The sequence below is a fragment of the Zophobas morio genome, unplaced genomic scaffold (assembly GCF_036711695.1).
Source record: "Zophobas morio isolate AGI-343-1 ecotype UQ-CSIRO unplaced genomic scaffold, CSIRO_AGI_Zmor_V1 ptg000007l, whole genome shotgun sequence".
Lineage (NCBI taxonomy): Eukaryota > Metazoa > Arthropoda > Insecta > Coleoptera > Tenebrionidae > Zophobas > Zophobas morio.
Window position 1 is genome coordinate 6109269 of NW_026972112.1, and position 19165 is coordinate 6128433.

At 35.9% G+C, this 19165-nt stretch overlaps 1 protein-coding gene across 6 annotated transcripts in view; it reads right to left on the minus strand.

Annotated features, from left to right (window-relative positions):
• LOC135124364 (rhophilin-2) overlaps positions 1–19165 on the minus strand; it is a 120038-nt gene continuing 100873 nt past the window's right edge. For 5 of the 6 annotated variants that reach the window (XM_064049386.1, XM_064049384.1, XM_064049388.1 and 2 more), the window contains 6 exons: positions 16421–16665; positions 8890–9427; positions 1069–1633; positions 790–1019; positions 585–737; positions 1–531 (listed from right to left, as the gene is read on the minus strand). In XM_064049386.1, coding sequence (XP_063905456.1) covers positions 340–531; positions 585–737; positions 790–1019; positions 1069–1633; positions 8890–9427; positions 16421–16665 — 1923 coding nt within the window. In that variant the 3' untranslated portion in view covers positions 1–339. The remainder of the gene's footprint in view (positions 532–584; positions 738–789; positions 1020–1068; positions 1634–8889; positions 9428–16420; positions 16666–19165) is intronic. The other variant, XM_064049385.1, reaches the window with a different exon arrangement.

The following is a 19165-nucleotide window of genomic DNA, read 5'->3' on the forward strand; positions in this document are numbered from 1 at the left end:
TAAACTAAAATATCGTATTTATTTTTACTTAAATCATATACATCCATAAATAATAATATACAAACAAAATAACAATATAAATCTTTAATATAATACATACAAGTAAAATTTTGTTGTACAGTGTGACTATAATTGACGTACTCTTACCTAAAAGTAATTATTCAACATGATACACTTGATGACTGGTTAAAGTAACCTTACAAAAATAATTACCTCTCTAATTACGATAAAAAAATAAATAAATCTCATATCAGTACGGTGACGCAACGTCTACTAACACAATCTCTATTCGGACAACAATAAGTACAGCCTACGTTAACAGCAAATAGCCACATCTACCTATCGTAAGATAACGTTCTCAAAAAAATCTTTTCCTTCCCTCGACGACGAGTGCCGTTTGAAAGGAATCCAGTTCAACCCTTTCCTATTTTTATGCTGTGCCATCGATCCTGAAGGACTAGACATACCGCTAGACACCCCCGAACTGCTACTATGGGTGGAAATAGAGCCCTTCGACGATTTCGTCGGCTGCTATAACAAACAAATAGTCAGACAAAATCTTCGTTTAGATTGCACGTACCCACCTTGAGGTAATTCCTGTCCATGGGGGTGACCAGTTTTAGACTTAACGAATCTCCGGCGTTCTTAATAAGAGTAACGACTTCATCGTGGGACGACCACTTAACATCTTTATCGCTAATGGCCACGATAAAATCGCCCTCTTTGACACCACCAAACTGAAAACAAAAGTTAAGTGGTTTTGGATTTTGGTATTGATGCCAAAAGTACCTCTGCAAGCGAATTTGCTTCAACAATGGCCACAATCACAGGAGCGTCACCTCGCACCGAAAACCCAAACCCGTCTGACGTTCTTCCCCGATGCAACTGGACCAATCTCGGGGCAGTCCAGTGCCTCTTCGCTGAAAAAATGGCGATGGGACCGAGAGCCCGAAACAAATCGTTCACTCGGTATTGGGCAAAGTCCGGAGGTGTTAGTGCCAACTGGAACTTCGTGGCGGCTGCAAAACTACAGTTAGAGAGTGACGTCTCTCATTGGTGTTAAGTCACCTTGCACTTGTGCTGGGTCCAAGACATCACTAAAATCGTCTTCGTTCTCATTGTCCGCGTACGCCTGTAGTGCTGTCTTGTGCGCGGTTCGTAGAACCGCCGCCAAAGCCTGCTTGCCCCGGAGCTCCCGACACATCCGGTGTTGCCGTTGGCACTCCTCGTGCAGGACCAAGGATTCGCGAAGATGCGCCCTACCTAGGAGTCTCCTTTCGGCGTCGTCTTTGGGCAGCCTGATGTCCAGCTGCGTCGAGGCGATTTCCGCGTGCAAGAACTGGAGGGTGTCTTTTGTGGTTGCTGACATTTGGGAGGCTTCCTTGTGGAGGACGCCTGAGGCTACGTAGAAGTGAGCCATCCCCGTGTAGTATTCTTTTTTGACTTGGACCAGGGATATCCAGCTGTAAGGCACGTAGTCGTGGACGGCTTCGGTCGATATTATTTCGTGGACTTGGCGGTAGCAGTCCGCGAGGTGGGCCGCTTCTTGGGCAAGGTCCAGGCAGATGTCGATGGAACGGTTGTCTTTTGATTGGAGGTCGAGTTTTTCGAGGAGGCATTCTCGAGCCTGGGCCTGGAAAAAATGGTAACGATGAGTAAATTTGACCTGGTTTTGGAATCGACAAGTTAAGGAGATAAAGTTGGAACATCCAAGTCGACGATTTAGTTTGTTTTTACCGTGATTTGTCAAAATAGCCCCGTCAAAAAAAAAAACGATAAAATATTTATTTAAGACAATGGAGGTTAGGTCTGGATGGTCAAGTCAAGTAAAGTTAGGTCATGTCAAGCCAGGTCAGGTCAGGTCAGTCCAGGAAAGGCAAATTCCAATTGACAAGTCAAAAACAATGCATGAAGGGCAATGTGACATTTTATAAAGTAAGGCTCTGGATGATTGAAAATAGGCTAAAAATTGCAAAAAAAAAACAAAAGCAAGAATACTAAACGGTATAAGAAAAATCGAAGAGGTCAAACTTGAGATGGAGAATACCCAAATAATACCCGAACTGACAGACAACTACTTAGAAGTAATTCTCGACCGGAGGCTGATATTTGGGAAATATATAAGCTATGTCACAGAAAAAAAAAACAAGAAAAACAGCAGCGGCCTTAGGGAAGTTATTACCTAACCTCGAAGGACCGAAAGCCAGCAAGAGGAGGGTCATATACAACACATTGCAGTCTATAATACTATGTATATGGCGCACCTGTTTGATATGAGGCCATGAAAATAGAAAAATACAAAAACATGGTAAAGTCAACACAAAGGGCAATGCCAATACGAATAAGTAGCGCATATAGAATAATATCATATGACGCCCTGATGGTGATATCCGGGACAATCCCGATCTATGTACTAGCGTAAGAATGGAAAGGACTGCACGAAAACAGGAATAGACAGTCACAAGACCACAAGGAAGAAAGGAAACGTACGAGGAAAGAGAAGAACTCAAGAAGAACTCAAAACAATACTACAAGGAGATATAGGTATGTAGGGAAAATCTTATACCGACAATGCTGCGAAATAAGGAAAGTTGGGAGACGATAAAAGAATATATGAGGAAAATAATGACCAGGAAAAGGGGAGCGGTTTTAGTGAGGTAAAAATCCCACACTCCCCCGCGGAATTGATAATTTTCCCGTGGGGAGCCTTTTGAAGGTTTCCGCTCCTCGCAAAGGAAAAAAAAGGTCCGGTCAGGTTAAGGTTAGGTCAAGGTTAGGTCAAGGTTAGGTCAGTTCAGGTCAGCTCTGAAGAGATTGTTGCAGCGGCAAGTCGCATAAAGGCAGGCAGGGCACCAGGACCAGATGGAATACCTGAGGCGATAAAATGGATGGCAAAAAAAAGACCAAGAGACCAAGGAACATTTCCAGCACAGTGAAGGAAAGAGAGTAATACTGGTACTAGTCCTAAAAATTAAAGAAAAAACAACAGAGATCACTAGATATAGACCCCTGTGTATGGTAGAGACAATGGGCAATTAAAAGAAGACAAGTAACAGTAGGGTTAACGAGTGTGGTGCAAAGCTATTTCTCAGATAGATGTCGATTGTCTAAGTGTCGATGGCCAATGGATGGAAATAACAGCTGGAGTGCTACAAGGGTCTGTTTTAGGACCAGTACTATAGACGATTCTATATGATGACGTCCTGAAATTGGATATGCCAGAAGTAGTGATAACAGTAGGATACGCAGATGATTTGATGCTAGTGGTGGTACCGAAAGACAGGACGCACATAGAGAATGCGACCAATAAAGCAGTACAGATAATCAAGAAAGGGTTGGACAAAGCGGGACTAGAAATGGCAACCGCAAAGACAAATGCGGTAATTCTTGAGAGATGACGAAAGATGACAGAGGCGATAATACGGATAGGAGATGAAGAAATACACACTCTAGAAAGAGCAAAATACCTAGGAGTGGTATTTGGTAGAAATTGTAACAGCCCCAATCTGGAAGAAGGGAATAGAAATAAAAAGAAACGCGGACAGCTTGAGGAGACTACAGAGAAGAAGGGCAAGAAGAGCTAAGAAGGCGCAAAGATCGGTAGAGGAATAGAGACGTGAGACAGTGAAGAGGTGGTAGAGGCTATGGAGTCAAAGCAATAAAGGGAAATGGACGAGGAACTGATACCAGACGCGACACCATGGTATTATAGAGCCCATGGAGAGATAAACTACTTTTTGACACAACTGTTAACAGACCATGGGGATTTCAATCAGTACCTCCACACAATAGGGAAGATTCCCAGCGCAATGTGACAGTGTGGAAGCGAAATAGAGTCAGCGGAGCATCTATTTCTAGAATGTGAAAGATGGCGTAGTGAAAGGGAAAACATGAAATTAAAAATAGGTTCACATATTAACACCGATGAAATAGTTTGCGACAAGGGTTCTAAAGAGGAAAATGAATGAAGCAAAGACGACAAATACATGAAACATGGGAAAGATGCGACACGGGCGACCAACCACCCCCTCGAAGAAATGCCAACGCGATTCCAGGGGAGTGAGAGAACAGCTGGTCGAGGAAGGGGTTTTAGCCGGTAAAAATCTTGGCACTAGCAGAAATGGTCGAATCTAAGTCCCTGGTGCCCATGAGGGTTTCCGCTTTCATAGAAAAAAAAAGATTAGGTCAGATCAGCTCATCTCCGATCATGTCAGGTCAGGATGGTCAAGTTAGGTAAAGTAGTAAAGTTTTTATGTATATCTATAATTTTTACTTCCCGAGCGTAAGCAAAGGAAGTATTGTAATCGAGTCCGTCGGCCGACTCTCTACTTTTACGTTTTCTCGGCCTTTCATGACCCCAAGAGGACGAAGAAATAGGTCTCCTGCTTCCGTCTGTCTGTCCGTCTGTCCGTCTGTCTGCCGTCCCGGATTTTTATTAGACAGATGATCTCCGAAACTACTGGACCGATTGTTGCTAAATTTCGTATTTACATTAGGAATATAATATAATAATGTTGTAGATGGTAAAACGCTATTCAAAATTTGTCTAATCATCCCCACCACTAATGATAAATTTTTAGTCAAAATGTATTTGCTCATCCCCCCTAAAAAATTGATGACGTCACCTCAAAATTTTGCAGAATAAATCCTATCTTAACTGTGCAAAATATGATGAGTCTGTGGTTGTGATTTATCACTCTATCATATTTTTTGAATTTGCATATACAGGGTGACTCAAAAAATTAATGAAAGTGTGAATTTATTTTATTGATTTTTTCAGGAGCTTCAAAACTGAATGCTTTGAAATCTTGGAGATGTTTTAAATTTATCATAAGCATGGTAAAATTTTGATCAAAATGTATTTGCTCATCCCCCCTAAAAATTTGATGACGCCACCGCAAAATTTTGCTGAAAAAATGCTTAAATGTGCAAAGAATAATGAGTCTATACTTGTGACACTGCATTAATACTTTTTAGATTTGCTTACACAGGGTGTCTGAAAAAAATTAATGACTGAGTCAATTAATTTTATTGATTAAATCAAGAATTACAAAAATGTAATACGAAAAAAGCCATAATAGGCTTGCAGTCGTCACGTTCCCGATAGCGAGGAAAGTACTGTCTACGCTCCTTGGACCAATTTTTATAAAAAACGAAACTGCGACTTAACCAACTTATTTTTACGAATTTTCAAAGTACGTAGTCACCTTTGGTTCAGAATTTAGATATCCCAACAGATTTTTCGGTAAGAACTCCTTTTCAAGAATTCATATCGAACAAACTGGAATTAATTAATCAACAACTCGGGCCCAAGAAAATGAAAATCGTGGCAGTATTCTTTGTGAAAATTTTTAATCAACACCTCATTCACACTGACAAAATTTTGCAAATCTCAGTTAAAAAAAAATCATTTGACGATTCTTTGCAAATCGGATTTCTAAACAGAAGTAACGTTTACTCACTTTCTGTTCAGTCAATATAGCCACTTTTTTATATTCAAATTCTTTAATTTAATCTTTAAATCTGCTCTCACGTTGGTCATGCTGTTGAGCACTTGGTAAGTGTAAAACTGTTCTAACATTTTTGATCAAATCAGCACTTTACCCACCTAGTACTTATAAGGATAAGACTGCACAATATTAAGATTAGTTACTAAAATTGAAGTAGGTGGGCGGGGCTACTGCTTGCTTATAGGACTGTAGAAAAAAGTTAATCTTACTTAAATAATACAAAAAAGTTACAGTTGCCATTTTTTTATTTTATTTTTTTATAGCCTAGGCTCTAAATGAAAAATATATCTTATACTGAACAGAAATAAAATTAGGAAAAAGGCGGGTAGGTGGGAATAGCATTTACTAAGATAAGACTGATTTTGGCAGCTGAATACTTTTTGAGAAAATAGAGGGCGGGTGGGCGGGGCTAGTTTTTACAAAGAAAAGACTGAACAATATTAAGAGTTGTTACTAGAATAAACTAGAGGGGTGGGCCTACCGCTTGCACATTAAACTGCCGAAAATAATTAATCTTACTTAAATAAATAGTACAAAAAAGTTACAATTGCCGATTTTTTTTATTTTTTTTATAGCCTAGGCTATATTAGTTTCCACTCTCATTCCACAGACGATTATCTAATTAGCCCCGCCCACCCACCCCATCCCTATTTCACTGATTATTTTTATATGCCCAAAATGGAAAATATATCTTATACTGAACAGAAATAAAGTTAGGAAAAAGGCGGGTGGGTGGGGCTAGCATTTGCTAAGATAAGACTGATTTTGGCAGCTGAACACTTTTTGAGAAAATAGAGGGCGGGTGGGCGGGGCTAGTTCTTACAAAGAAAAGACTGAACAATATTAAGAGTTGGTACTAGAATAAACTAGATGGGTGGGCCTACCGCTTGTTCATTAACCTGCAGAAAATAGTTAATCTTACTTAAATAAATAGTACAAAAAAAGTTACAATTGTCGCTTTTTTATTTTATTTTTTTATAGCCTAGGCTCTATTTGTTTCCACTCTCACTCTACAGACGATTATATAATTAGCCCCGCCCACCCACTCCATCCCTATTTCACTGATTATTTTTATATGCCCAAAATGAAAAATATATCTTGTACTGAACAGAAATAAAATTAGGAAAAGGGCGGGTAAGTGGGGCTAGCATTTGCTAAGATAACTCATTTTGGCAGCTGAACACTTTTTAGAAAATAGAGGGAGGGTGGGCGGGGCTAGTTTTTACAAAGAAAAGACTGAACAATATTAAGAGTTGTTACTAGAATAAACTAGATGGGTGGGCCCATGATACAAGTAAATATGGTATGGACATCCCATGAACCAAAACTCGTCTTCTTCTGCGCAACGTTATCTGACGTCATGTGGAATGAATGACCTTCCACTTCTGTGTTGACATCTGATGTCAAATATCAATTTTAAGGGTTATGAGGCAGTTATGAGTTTTTGTGGTTATGAGGGTTATTGTTTATTGTTACCAAACTGATGCGTAAAAACAAATTGGTGGTTTGCTAGCGACCTAGCGTTGTTAAAAAAATAGCGGGGATGAAGCAAATAATAAGAAAATATGTATATTTCAGCCGAAGATACTCTGCAGAATAAAAATTGTGAAACATTGCAAATTGTTTTTACACTGATTGTGAATAGTAATAATAATTGTACAAAGAATCTCGTACATTTGGTAAGTACAAACCAATAATTTAATACACAACTATTAACCAGTATGGCGATCCTGTTACTGTCATTTGGCCGTCAATTGCCTTGGTGGTAACACGTCTTCCACGACTGTTTGCTGGTTACCGGTGACACTTTCTCGTTGAATAGGGCTGGAGTTACTTTGGGACTGGAATAGTGTTCTTTCCGGTCCGTTAACTCAATAATTCTAGTACAGTCTGTCGTAACCTCAAATCGTAAACACATCAACCTTTCGTTGACAGATAGCGAAAATTACTAGCCTCGCGCTATCTTTGTTTAACACATAGGTTAGGTTCCTCTCTGTCGAATTCCGACCACAGGCAGTTTGCCGTACTTTCTAAAAGTAATAGTAGATCTAGTGACTTTAGTTGGGCTCGGTAAATATTTCAATTTCCCGCCTGAATACAGCCAGGTGACGTCAGCAAACCTGCGTATGTCCATACCATATTTACTTGTATCATGGGTGGGCCTACCGCTTGCTCACTAAATACTCACAAAGTGGGCGCTTTTTGGAGTGCAAATTTTACCATTGACATTAGTAGAAATACAGTGATAATCCGAGGAGTGTAATTAGTCCAATATCAGTTTACTAATGATTTTCTGAAATGCGTAAAACTGTGACTTATTCGTCAACACGTGTAATTTTTGTTTTATTGTTTAAGTGCAACCATGTACAAAATAAATGGCTCAATTTATTTTTAACGAAGTATCTAAAGTTTCTGGATGTTTTTACATTACTCACAGTTCATAAGCTTCTCACTCGACATTTTTTAATAGTTCATTTGTGGAATTTAAACTAATTTTAAACGTCCATCCATTTTGGGAGAAAGGACCGTGAAAAATTTCATAACTCAAATTAATGACAGTGAACCAGGATATATAAGGTATAATTTGTGCTGTTTTTTTTTTATGTTGTTATTTGTGTATCACCGTTCGACAAGCTTCCGGTGTGCGACTAGATGAACTTCATTTTCATTTGATACATAACCTAACTTGAATTAAGGGATTATTTAACTTCATGTAAATTATTTGTTACTTGAAATTCTTGATAGAGTGTGGAATAATTCAATTTTGCTTGTTCTTTTTCTTATAATTATTATTATAATACTCTGCGGCCAGGTGAAATAGAGTGGAGTGTATAATATGTGGCAGGTCTTTTGAGGGTAGAAATCTAGTGTGTATTAATAGAGTAAAATCATCGCGGAATTTCTCTACAGTCATAATTTAACAAATTATTAATTATGTCGGAGTAAATGTTATAAATGCATGTTGCTGATGATTTAATCATTGACAGAGGTAATCGTGTATGACAAGGATGTAGGAAGTAAAGACAATGAATTATTGTTATGAAATATGAGAAAGGAATTAGAGCTCTTAATCTTTATCCACCAACGAAATCCTACAGTTGTTTCTTAGTGAGTGAAAGTGAATACCTTTGAAAATTTCCTGGAGGAATTGCAAACCTACGACATTCCGTTTCCGTGCAATATGTACTGTGATATGATCTGCAGTCACCACAAGAATAAGGAAAATTGAAAATGAATATAGATTTTTTTCTTATTTTGAGGCTATTTAAAAACCAATTTATATTTAAACCGTGTTTAATCTTAGTTGAGTTATCTTTATTACTACCAGTAATACCCACATACTTTACTTTTAACTCACAAAAACACAAAAAACACTCACCAACATTAACTGAACCAGCATTTCCAGCATCTCCGGCCTCAGGTCCATAGATGGCGCATTGGTGAAATTTTCGTGTATGTACCTGAAGGTCCCCGCAGCCCTCAAGAAACTATCTACAGCAGCATCCAACCCCTTCGCCGTGGATCTGTCCTGCTTCGCCCCTATCTGCGTATATATAGCCCCCATATTGAACAAAACACAGGCTTTCTCAAAAGCTACAGTCCTTTGACACGATGGCACACCAGTTAACGAATCGAACCACTCGAAATAAATCCCTAACGACCTATCCGGCGGAAAAAACCGTCTTTCAACAAAGTACAGCTGGTTGTAGTACCGAAACAGGAGGGATATGCCGCTGAGGTCGCGCAAGGGCGTCCTTATGGCCTGCCTCGTGTCCATGAAGTCGGCTATGGCATCTTCGTATTGGCTGGCGTCTTCGCTGTAGTGCTCCAGGATGAAGTCCTTGAAGGGGTCCCGGAAGTCGATCTCTTTTGTTTCTTTGAGTCCGAGGGGGATCATCGGCATCACGGCGTCCGTGCTGGAAAGAAAAACCGGGTTAGGTTACAGAATCGTGCAAAAAACTTGTTAATGTCTTAATTATGACAATAAATTTAGCATCTCCTGATGACATTCTCCGCACGGTTTTTTCTACACCCATCTCCCGCTAAGGAAATAAAAAAAGCAAAAAACCACCATATGTCGGCGCACCTTCCTCTTCGAAAAACTAGGTCAGGTGTGAAAATTTTTCGATTTTTGTTTATTATGTGCCGCAAATGAATCGCATGGAATGTCGAGGACGCAGGTTGAGAGAACGGCCTCTTCTTTGTGGTTGTAGGTCGATCGGCGCTCTGCACCGGCTCTATTAACATATTTCTCTTCATCTCGCCTCGGGCCCTAACTAGCCTGACCCACATCCCATCATCTCACGTAACTGTTACGGACATCACATCGACACCGTACAATGGCACTCATTATGTAAGAAGTGCTGATGATGACGCGGGTGTGTCCATCTCCAGCGGAAGAAAACCAGCCGTCCATCAGCGCGAATTAATTGCACAAATTGGTCGACGGCAAAAATGGAGAAATGAAGTCGTTAGGAAATCAAATTACACGGCGGGGATTTTATTATTATGTACAGTTGGTCTAGATATTATGCGCTGTGGGTATCCGATTCGGGTTAGGTATGGTCAATTTTGTATAACTGGACGAGATCGCCAGCGACAATGTCCAGCTGGACGGACGAGTTACCGGTATGGAAGGTTGGAGCTTTGTCGGGTAGTCCACTGGAGGACTGTGCCAAATCGCAAAATTATAGACTTGCAGGCATTTATTAAAATGGTGGTACTGTCTTATATTGTATTTAAATTACGGGATTAATTGTGTGGAGAAAATTGATACATGGACTAGAAAGAACCGCCACTATTTTGTAACTGTGTAACAGTATCAGATTATGAAAGACAGTTGCCTAGAGTGCAGCAAATAACCAGTTTTTGAAAATATGTGTTTTTCGTCTGGATGATTCTATCAAATGGTGCTCAATCACATACAGTCTGGTCTCGAAACAAATATATTTTTAAAATTTTTGTTTTTACTGTTTTAAAATGATGTGACTTCTTTTTTATAGCAACTATTTTTTTATTTATTGTGAATGTTGTTAGATATCGTTTGCACTTTTGTAGTTAGAAACAGTCATTACATAGTTCTTTAAGAAAAAAACTGATGTATCAATTTCCATCAATTATTTAAAAATGGATTTCTGGGTCAACTGGAGGCTAAGAAAACGATATAAAAACTTATCTTGTCCAATAATCGACCCCAGTGTAATAGTCTATTAGTAAACATAACTTTAACCCACTTTTGATCAAACCGTTATTAATTAAAATGTATTTATGAAATTAAAATTATGGGCAATTATTGTGTCGAATTTTTAGACGGATAATTTCCAAAACGCTGAACCGATTGGTGTTAAATTTTAGATGTATGTTAGAAACATCGTCCTAATGATCTCCACCAACCATTTCATGGCGTTATTGCTACATAAATGCTATTTAAATTTTATAAATAATGTAATTCTGTACTTGTGGTTTATGAATCTGCCTTGAGTTTTGGAACATTTTATATCCGGTACGGACGCGCGTTTTCTGAAACAGCTCATTTGATCAGAGCACGAGGTACGCGAAGGTCGCGAGTTCGATTCCCTCATAGGTCACTTTTTTTTCTTACACTGTAACTGGTGTTTTTCTTTTTCGCTTTTCTGAGAACAATACTCCAAAATTATTTTTAACTGTACAGAATGTCCTCTTTTTAAGACTTAACACACAACTTAGTTTTTTTTTGTAAGAAAACCTTTATATTTATTATACAGAGGGTTTAAAAAATCCTCCTCTTAAACAAGTAAAAAATCGCAGTAAATATCAACGTTAAAGAAAATACTTAGCAAAAAATTGTAATAATTAAAACATTTTTTATAAATACTCTGTATAAAAAAATTTAATGTCATTTACACCATAATAAATCTGGTATCTTTCTTTATCTCTCCATAAAATGTGGTACCACAGATTCTAAAAATAACCCTACCGTGATTTTTTTTTGACCCTTCCATTGGTGAAAATTTTTAAGAAAATTGGAATAACGTTGCAACATCGCATTGTAATTTCAAAAATAAAATGTGGTTATAAAGCTTAGGAGAAGGTCAATTAAAATATCTATTGATACAGTATAGTTAAAAATAATTTTGGAGTTTGGTTCTCAAAAACCGTACAACTTTGGTCTTTCAATTTTGCCTATTTCTAATAACTAATGAGATACCAAGGAACGCGCAGTAAGTGACTCACCCTGTATATATCTCATTAATTATTATTATTAGAAATGTAAAGAAAGTCTGAGTAAGTTACACTACTTTGTTTATTTACTTGGGTCACCTAGTATAATTTTACTCACTCTGATCGGCCTCGTCTAGGCTGTACGACTATTTTTGTTTTGTAAATTCCAATTGCCACGTTATTCCAATTTTCACAATTTTTTTTTTAAATGCAAATTTTCAAAACTCTTTCAAAACAATGGTTAAAATTGGTTCAAATGACCGAAAATTGGTGTCAAATTGTAGATAATCTGCCGCTAGTGACAAATCTGAAATCGTCGTCACGATATCTGAGCCAATAAACACGAAAACTGAATTTAAAATTCTTAAAAATTTTCCAAAAAAATGATTAAAATTAGTTAAATCCACTAAAAACTGGTGTCAACTTGTAGATGATCTTCCGCTAGTAACAAATCTGAAATCGCCGTCACGATATCTGTTCGAATAAACACGAAATCTGAATTCAAAATTTAAAAATGTTTCTAAAAAATGGTTAGAATTGGTTCAAACGACTCAAAGTTAGTGTGAAATTGTAGATAATCTTCCGCTAGTGACAAATCTGAAACCGCCGTCATGATATCTGTTCGAATAAACACAAAAAGTGAACTCAAAATTTTCAAAAAATTTCCAAACAAATGGTTAAAATTGGTTCAGTCGACCGAAAATTTGTGCCAATTTGTAGATAATCTTCCGCTTCTAACAAATCTGAAAACGCCGCAACGATATCTGTTCCAATTAATACAAAAATTGAATTCAAAATATTCAAAAATTTTTCCAAAAAAAAAAAGGTTAAAACTGGTTCAATCGATTGAAAATTGGTGTCAAATTGCAGATAATCTCCTGCTAGATACAAACTTGAAATTGCCGTCATATCTGTTCCAATAATCACGAAAATTGAATTCAAAATTTCCAAAAATTGTGCAAAAAAATGGTTAAAATTGGCTCAATCCACCGAAAATTGATGTCAAATTGTAGATGATCTCCCTCCAGTACCAAATCTAAAATCGCCGTCACGACATCTGTTTCAATAAACACGAAAACTTTATTCAAAAATATCAAGAATTGTCCAAAAAAAAAATGGTAAAATTGGTTCAAACGATCGAAAATTGGTGTCTAATTATAGATAATTTTCCGCTAATGATAATTATGAAATCGCCGTCACGATATCTGTTCCAGTAAACACGAAAAGTGAATTCAAAATTTTCAAAAATTATTCAAAAAAATGGTTAAAATGGAATCAAACTTCCAAAAATTTGTGCCAAATTGTACATAATCTTCCGTTAGTTAGAAACCTGAAATCGCCATCATGGTATTCGAATAAACACGAAAGGCGAAATCAAAATTTTCAAAAAAAATGGTTAAAATTGATTCAATCGACCGGGGATTGGTGTCAAATTGTAGATAATCTTCTGCTAGTGACAAATCTGAAATCGCCGTCACGATATCTGTTCCAATTAACACAAAAATTGGATTCAAAATATTCAAAAATTTTCCAAAAAAATGGTTAAAATGGAATAAAACTTCCAAAAATTCGTACCAAATTGTAAATAATCTTCCGCTAGTTAGAAACCCGAAATCGCCGTCGTGATATCTATTCCAATAAACACGAAAAGTGAATTCAAAATTCTCAAAAATTTTCCAAAAAAATGGTTGAAATTGATTCATTCAACCGGAGATTGGTATCAAATTGTAGATAATCTTCTGCTAGTGACAAATCTGAAATCCCCGTCACGATATCTGTTTCAATAAACACGAAAACTGAATTTAAAATTTCCAAAAATTTCCAAAAAAATGGTTAAAATTGTCTCAATCCACCTAAAATTGGTGTCACATTGTAGATGATCTACCTCCAGTTACAAATCTAAAATTGCCGTCACGATATCAGTTTCAATAAACACGAAAATTGCATTCAGAATTTACAAGAATTCCAAAAAAATGGTTAAAATTGGTTCAATCGACTGAGAATTGGTGTCAAATTGCAAATGATCTCCCGCTAGTTACAAATCTGAAATCGCCGTCATGATATCTGTTTTAATAAATACGAAAACTGAATTCAAAAATTTTCCAAAAAAAAAGGTAAAATTGGTTCAAACGACCGAAAATTGGTGTCTAATTGTAGATGATCTTCCTCCAGTTACAAACCTAAAATGGCCGTCACGATATCTGTTTTAATAAATACGAAAACTGAATTAAAAAAATTTCCAAAAAAATGGAAAAATTGGTTCAATCAACCGAAAATTGGTGTCAAATTGTAGATAATCTTCCGCCAGTTACAAATCTGAAATCGCCGTCATGATATCTGTTCCAATAAACACGAAAATTGAATTCAAAATTTCCAAAAATTTTCCAAAAAAATGGTTAAAATTGGCTCAATCCACCGAAAATTGGTGTCAAATTGTAGGTGATCTTCCTCCAGTTACAAATCTAAAATCGCCGTCACGATATCTGTTTGAATAAATACGAACACTGAATTCAAAAATTTCAAAAATTTTCCAAAAAAATGGTAAATTGGTTTAAACGACTGAAAATTGGTGTCTAATTTTAGATAATTTTCCGCTAGTGACAAATATGAAATCGCCGTCACGAGATCTGATCGACCAAGCACGAAAAGTGACTTCAAAAATTTCAAAAAAATGGTTAAAATGGAATTAAACTTCCAAAAATTCGTGCCAAATTGTAGATAATCTTCCGCTAGGTAGAAACCTGAAATCGCTTTCATGGTATCTATTCAAATAAACACGAAAAGTGAAATTAAAATTTTCAAAAATTTTACAAAAAAATGGTTAAAATTGGCTCAATCCACCGAAAATTGGTGTCAAATTGTAGACGATCTTCCTCCAGTTATAAATCTAAAATCGCCGTCACGACATCTGTTTCAATAAACACGAAAAGTTTATTCAAAAATATCAAGAATTTTCCAAAAAAAATGGTAAAATTGGTTCAAATAACCGAAAATTGGTGTCTAATGATAGATAATTTTCCGCTAGTGACAAATTGAAATCGCCGTCACGATATCTGGTCCAAAAAACACGAAAACTGAATTCAAAATTTTCAAAAAAGTTCCAAAAAAATGGTAACATTGGTTCAATCGCGTGAAAATTGGTGTCAAATTGTAGATAATCTTCAACTAATGACAAATCTGCAATTGCCGTCACGATATATGTTCTACCAAGCACGAAAAGTGAATTCAAAATTCTCAAAAATTTTCCAAAAAAATGGTTAAAATTGATTCAATCGACCGAAAATTGGTCTCAAACTGTAGATAATCTTTCGCTAGTGACAAAACTGAAATCGCCGTTACGATATCTGTTGGAATAAATACGAAAACTGATTTCAAAATGTTCCAAAAAAATAATGCTTTTGCATTTTTTCACTTGTTTAAAAGACACAACAACGTAACAAAAGAGCAAAGAACAAAGCAAGACGTAGTAATAAAATACAAGGTCTTGTATTTGAAAAAACTGAAATATCGACATTTGAATTTTATAAAATTTTTGATTTTTTAATAAAATAATTTGCCAGAAATATAAAAAACAATACTGTTATTGGTTTTTTGTAAAAATTTGGATTGTTAAAAAATACAAGAACATTTGAACAAAATTTTAAATTGACTCTCACAAAGTAGTTCAAATTTCAAAAAAATTCTTATTCATTATAATTTGGAAGACACCTTACATAAATAGCTAGAAACATAAACCAACATATTACAAAATAATTCCGCGAGCGCCTGCTCCACTTGCTCCAAATCCGCTTAAATCAACACAAATCAGCCCGGAATTTCTCCACTAATTTGTTTTGGTTTCGTTTTTGCGCCACATTAACGGTTTTGCTAATTCTGTTCTTCTTGTTAAACTGACCGAGCAATCTCCGGGCAAAAAATTTATTTCGCAGGCTTTCAGAACCACCTCGAGAAGTGTTATCTAAATTACTTAATTAGTTCCTTAACGTACGATTATGATGTTTGCGTGTTTATCTTCCATTTTAGGAAGGCGTTTTAACGTGATGATAGTGGAGGGATCGTGAGTTATAGCGTCATTTTTGAATGTTTCCACGCTTTTTATCATTTTATATTAGCCATCGCTGACTATAACGATAATTTATGCTTCGGTATCGTTTTCATGAATATGCAACATGTTGCGAATTTGGAATGAGTGTCTTCTGAAAATTTTGACAAGCGATGTTATCGACCTCGTTTTCCTCGTGTGATAATCTTTCTCAATAAATTATGAGTGTTTTCTAAAATCTTCCATTGTTTGATAAAGAGTAGTTGCGGCAAGACCACACTCACTTTTAGGCTAGGTCAAGATAATGATGTCATGTGCACTGGAAATATATTCAAGTATGCCAACATTAATTTTAAGGAACCTGTTATTTAGCACGAAATTGCTCACCTTTGACTTCTTTCGTCATATGGGAAAGACGCATTTTTAAGATTTTTAATTAATGTTTAGTAGTTTTGTGTGATACCTGATAAATGACTGATGATAATGACTGGATGTTATGAAAACATATTGGAATGGATGAGCACTTGGGCAAATAATAATGTCGAGTGACTAAATCTCATCATAATCAATACGCTTTCTCTTTTTCATTCCATTAGATACGTAACTCAATTAGAACGAGGAATTCCCCATCACTCCGTCATTACTATTATTATTATTCTTAAATTACCTGTCACTCTGATATAACTCCACTGATGAATTCAGCTCAGCTAACTGCTCCTTGAGTAACTGCAAATTCGAGTTGACGAAACTGAGTTCCAAGGCTACCGTTTCCTTGAGTTTCCGATTCGTGGTAGCCTTGAAGAGGTTCTCAGCCCCCGCCCTCAGCCTCAACTCCTTGTTGATTTCCTGGTTGAGCTTGGAACGGCGGTTTTGGAGCTTTCCACGACATGTCGCCACCCGGGGATCCGATCCCTGCAAAAACGAAAAACCAATAAGAATGTGGGTACCATTATTGTAATGGGGGGCTTCAACCGCTCATTATCGTAAATGACGTAATGAAATGATGGAGCGTGACAATAGTCAAGAAAATAAACCGCAGAACATGAGGAAGTTATTCTAGTTATGGTCGTAATTCTGAAAATTGCTACAATTTGTATAATTTTTCCGTAGGAAGTCGAGCTAATCTAATCGGTTTTTTGGTGAGGGACCTTTGGTGCTTTTTTCTCTGGTATGTGACATTGTACTGACTGTGGTGAAGGTAACAGGACCGCAGGCGGTATCGATTGTTGGGTTGAATCGTCATGGGACGTAAAATCAGTTAACAATGAAAGCGTTATTGTGCACACTTTAGGTATGTGTGAGGGACGTTGATTGTTGGGTCAACGAGGAAAAACTTTTACTGACTTTGTCCAGGAAGCTGCTAAAACCGAACACAAAAGCGGTTTTCAAGAACAATTCAAGCTAATAACTTCAATTGTGGTTTACAACCAGATTTGTGAATTACTGACCCCGCTAAAGACACCGGATAAAATTTGATTCTGCATGGTAATTGTCAGTTTCAATTTATTTAAAGCTGTGTTTACAAATTGGAATGAGATAGCCAGCATGTCGTTAAAATTAATTGACGTTTTACTGAAGTAATTAATGAAGAACCAGAAACGTTTATATGATTTAGATTTTTCAACATTCTTTCCTGATCGGAATGCTGATTTATGAATAAAAATTGGCCTGACATAGTTAAAGTAGAATTTTTAGCAGAGAAAAACGTTTACGTTTTTTATGGATCTTTATTTTTTTGAAATATAATTTGTATTTTGTCTACGGTAAGTTTTCAGTAAAATTGATCCTTAGCTTAGTTTAACTTTAAACAAAAAATAATAAGTCAGGCCAAGTTCAGTCAGGTCAAGTTAGACCAGGTTTGTTCAAGTCAGGTCAGGTTGTATCTGTCTGAGAGGAGTAAAAAAATCAGAAAATAATCCATATAACAGAAATGTACTGAAATAAATATTGGTGTTATTATTAGCTTTTTTAAATTTTTATGTTTTCGTTTAGACAGATTCTATCCGGAAAGAGGATTTAGTCACTTAAATTTGTTGACTAGATTTAATTTTGTATCATTAAAAACTAGAAGAATTGTTACTGTCGTCAAGATTTTGTTCAATATGCTGAATAATAAAGTTGATGTGCCCCAGTTGCTTAATAAACTCAATTTTAAAGTACCAAGAATCAACTCTCGACAGAGTACTATATTTTATTGTTCAGCGAATAGAACCAATGTTTTACGCAAATCTCCAGTTAATTTAATGTGTGACTTATGTAATGGGATAGCGGAAGTTTGTGACATAAATATTAATTCTTTTAAAATGTTGCAAAATTCTATATTGGAAGTTTATGGTATTAATTAAGTGATTATTTAGTTTAATTATTTTTTTTAGTTATAACATCATGTAAGTAATGTTTTAGTTTTAATTACATCGTTCCCTGTAATTGGGTGTATATTAGCCTGTTGGGAATAAAGTATTTATTTATTTATTTATTTATTTATTTATTAGCTTTCATTTTTTTTGGAAACACTCACAAAACCTAGGTCAAACTTTTATCTGATTAGATAAGAAATAAAATTTGATTTAGATTAAAAAAGTAAATACTCAATTATATCATAATGAATCACCGGATTTAGTAGATTAGAAAGTTTGCATTGTGGAATGCTATAAAATATATCGAAGTTCTTTTTCACACTGTTTCAACTGAATAACTTCAAATGAAAGAAAGAAACTTAACTAAATTAAAATAAAAAAAACTCAAAATGATCAATGAATGAAAAAGGTGTTATATTTAATTCTTTATCGAATGGTTTGGTGGAAATTGGTTTCCAATGTATGTTCTTGTACTTTTTCTTATTAAAAGTTTTTTTTATATATAAATCAGAAAGGGTTCCATTTTCTCGACAAATTGAGATACGTGTCCTTGAAAAAATGTTCAAAAATTTTTCAAAAAAATGGTTAAAAGTGGCTCAATCCACCGAAAATTGGTGTCAAATTGTAGATGATTTTCCTCCAGTTACAAATCTAAAATCGCCGTCACGATATCTGTTTCAATAAATACGAAAACTGAATTCAAAAATTTCAAAAATTTTCAAAAAAAATGGTAAAATTGGTTCAATCGCGTGAAAATTAGTGTCAAATTGTAGATAATCTTCAACTAGTGACAAATCTGCAATTGCCGTCACGATATCTGTTCCACCAAGCACGAAAAGTGAATTCAAAATTTTCAAAAATTTTTCAAAAAAATGGTTAAAATGGAATCAAACTCCCAAAAATTCGTGCCAAATTGTACATAATTTTCCGCTAGTTAGAAACCCGAAATCGCCGTCAGGTATCTATTCGAATAAACACGAAAAGTGAAATCAAAATTTCCAAAAATTTTCCAAAAAAATGATTAAAATTGGTTCAAATGACTGAAAATTGGTGTC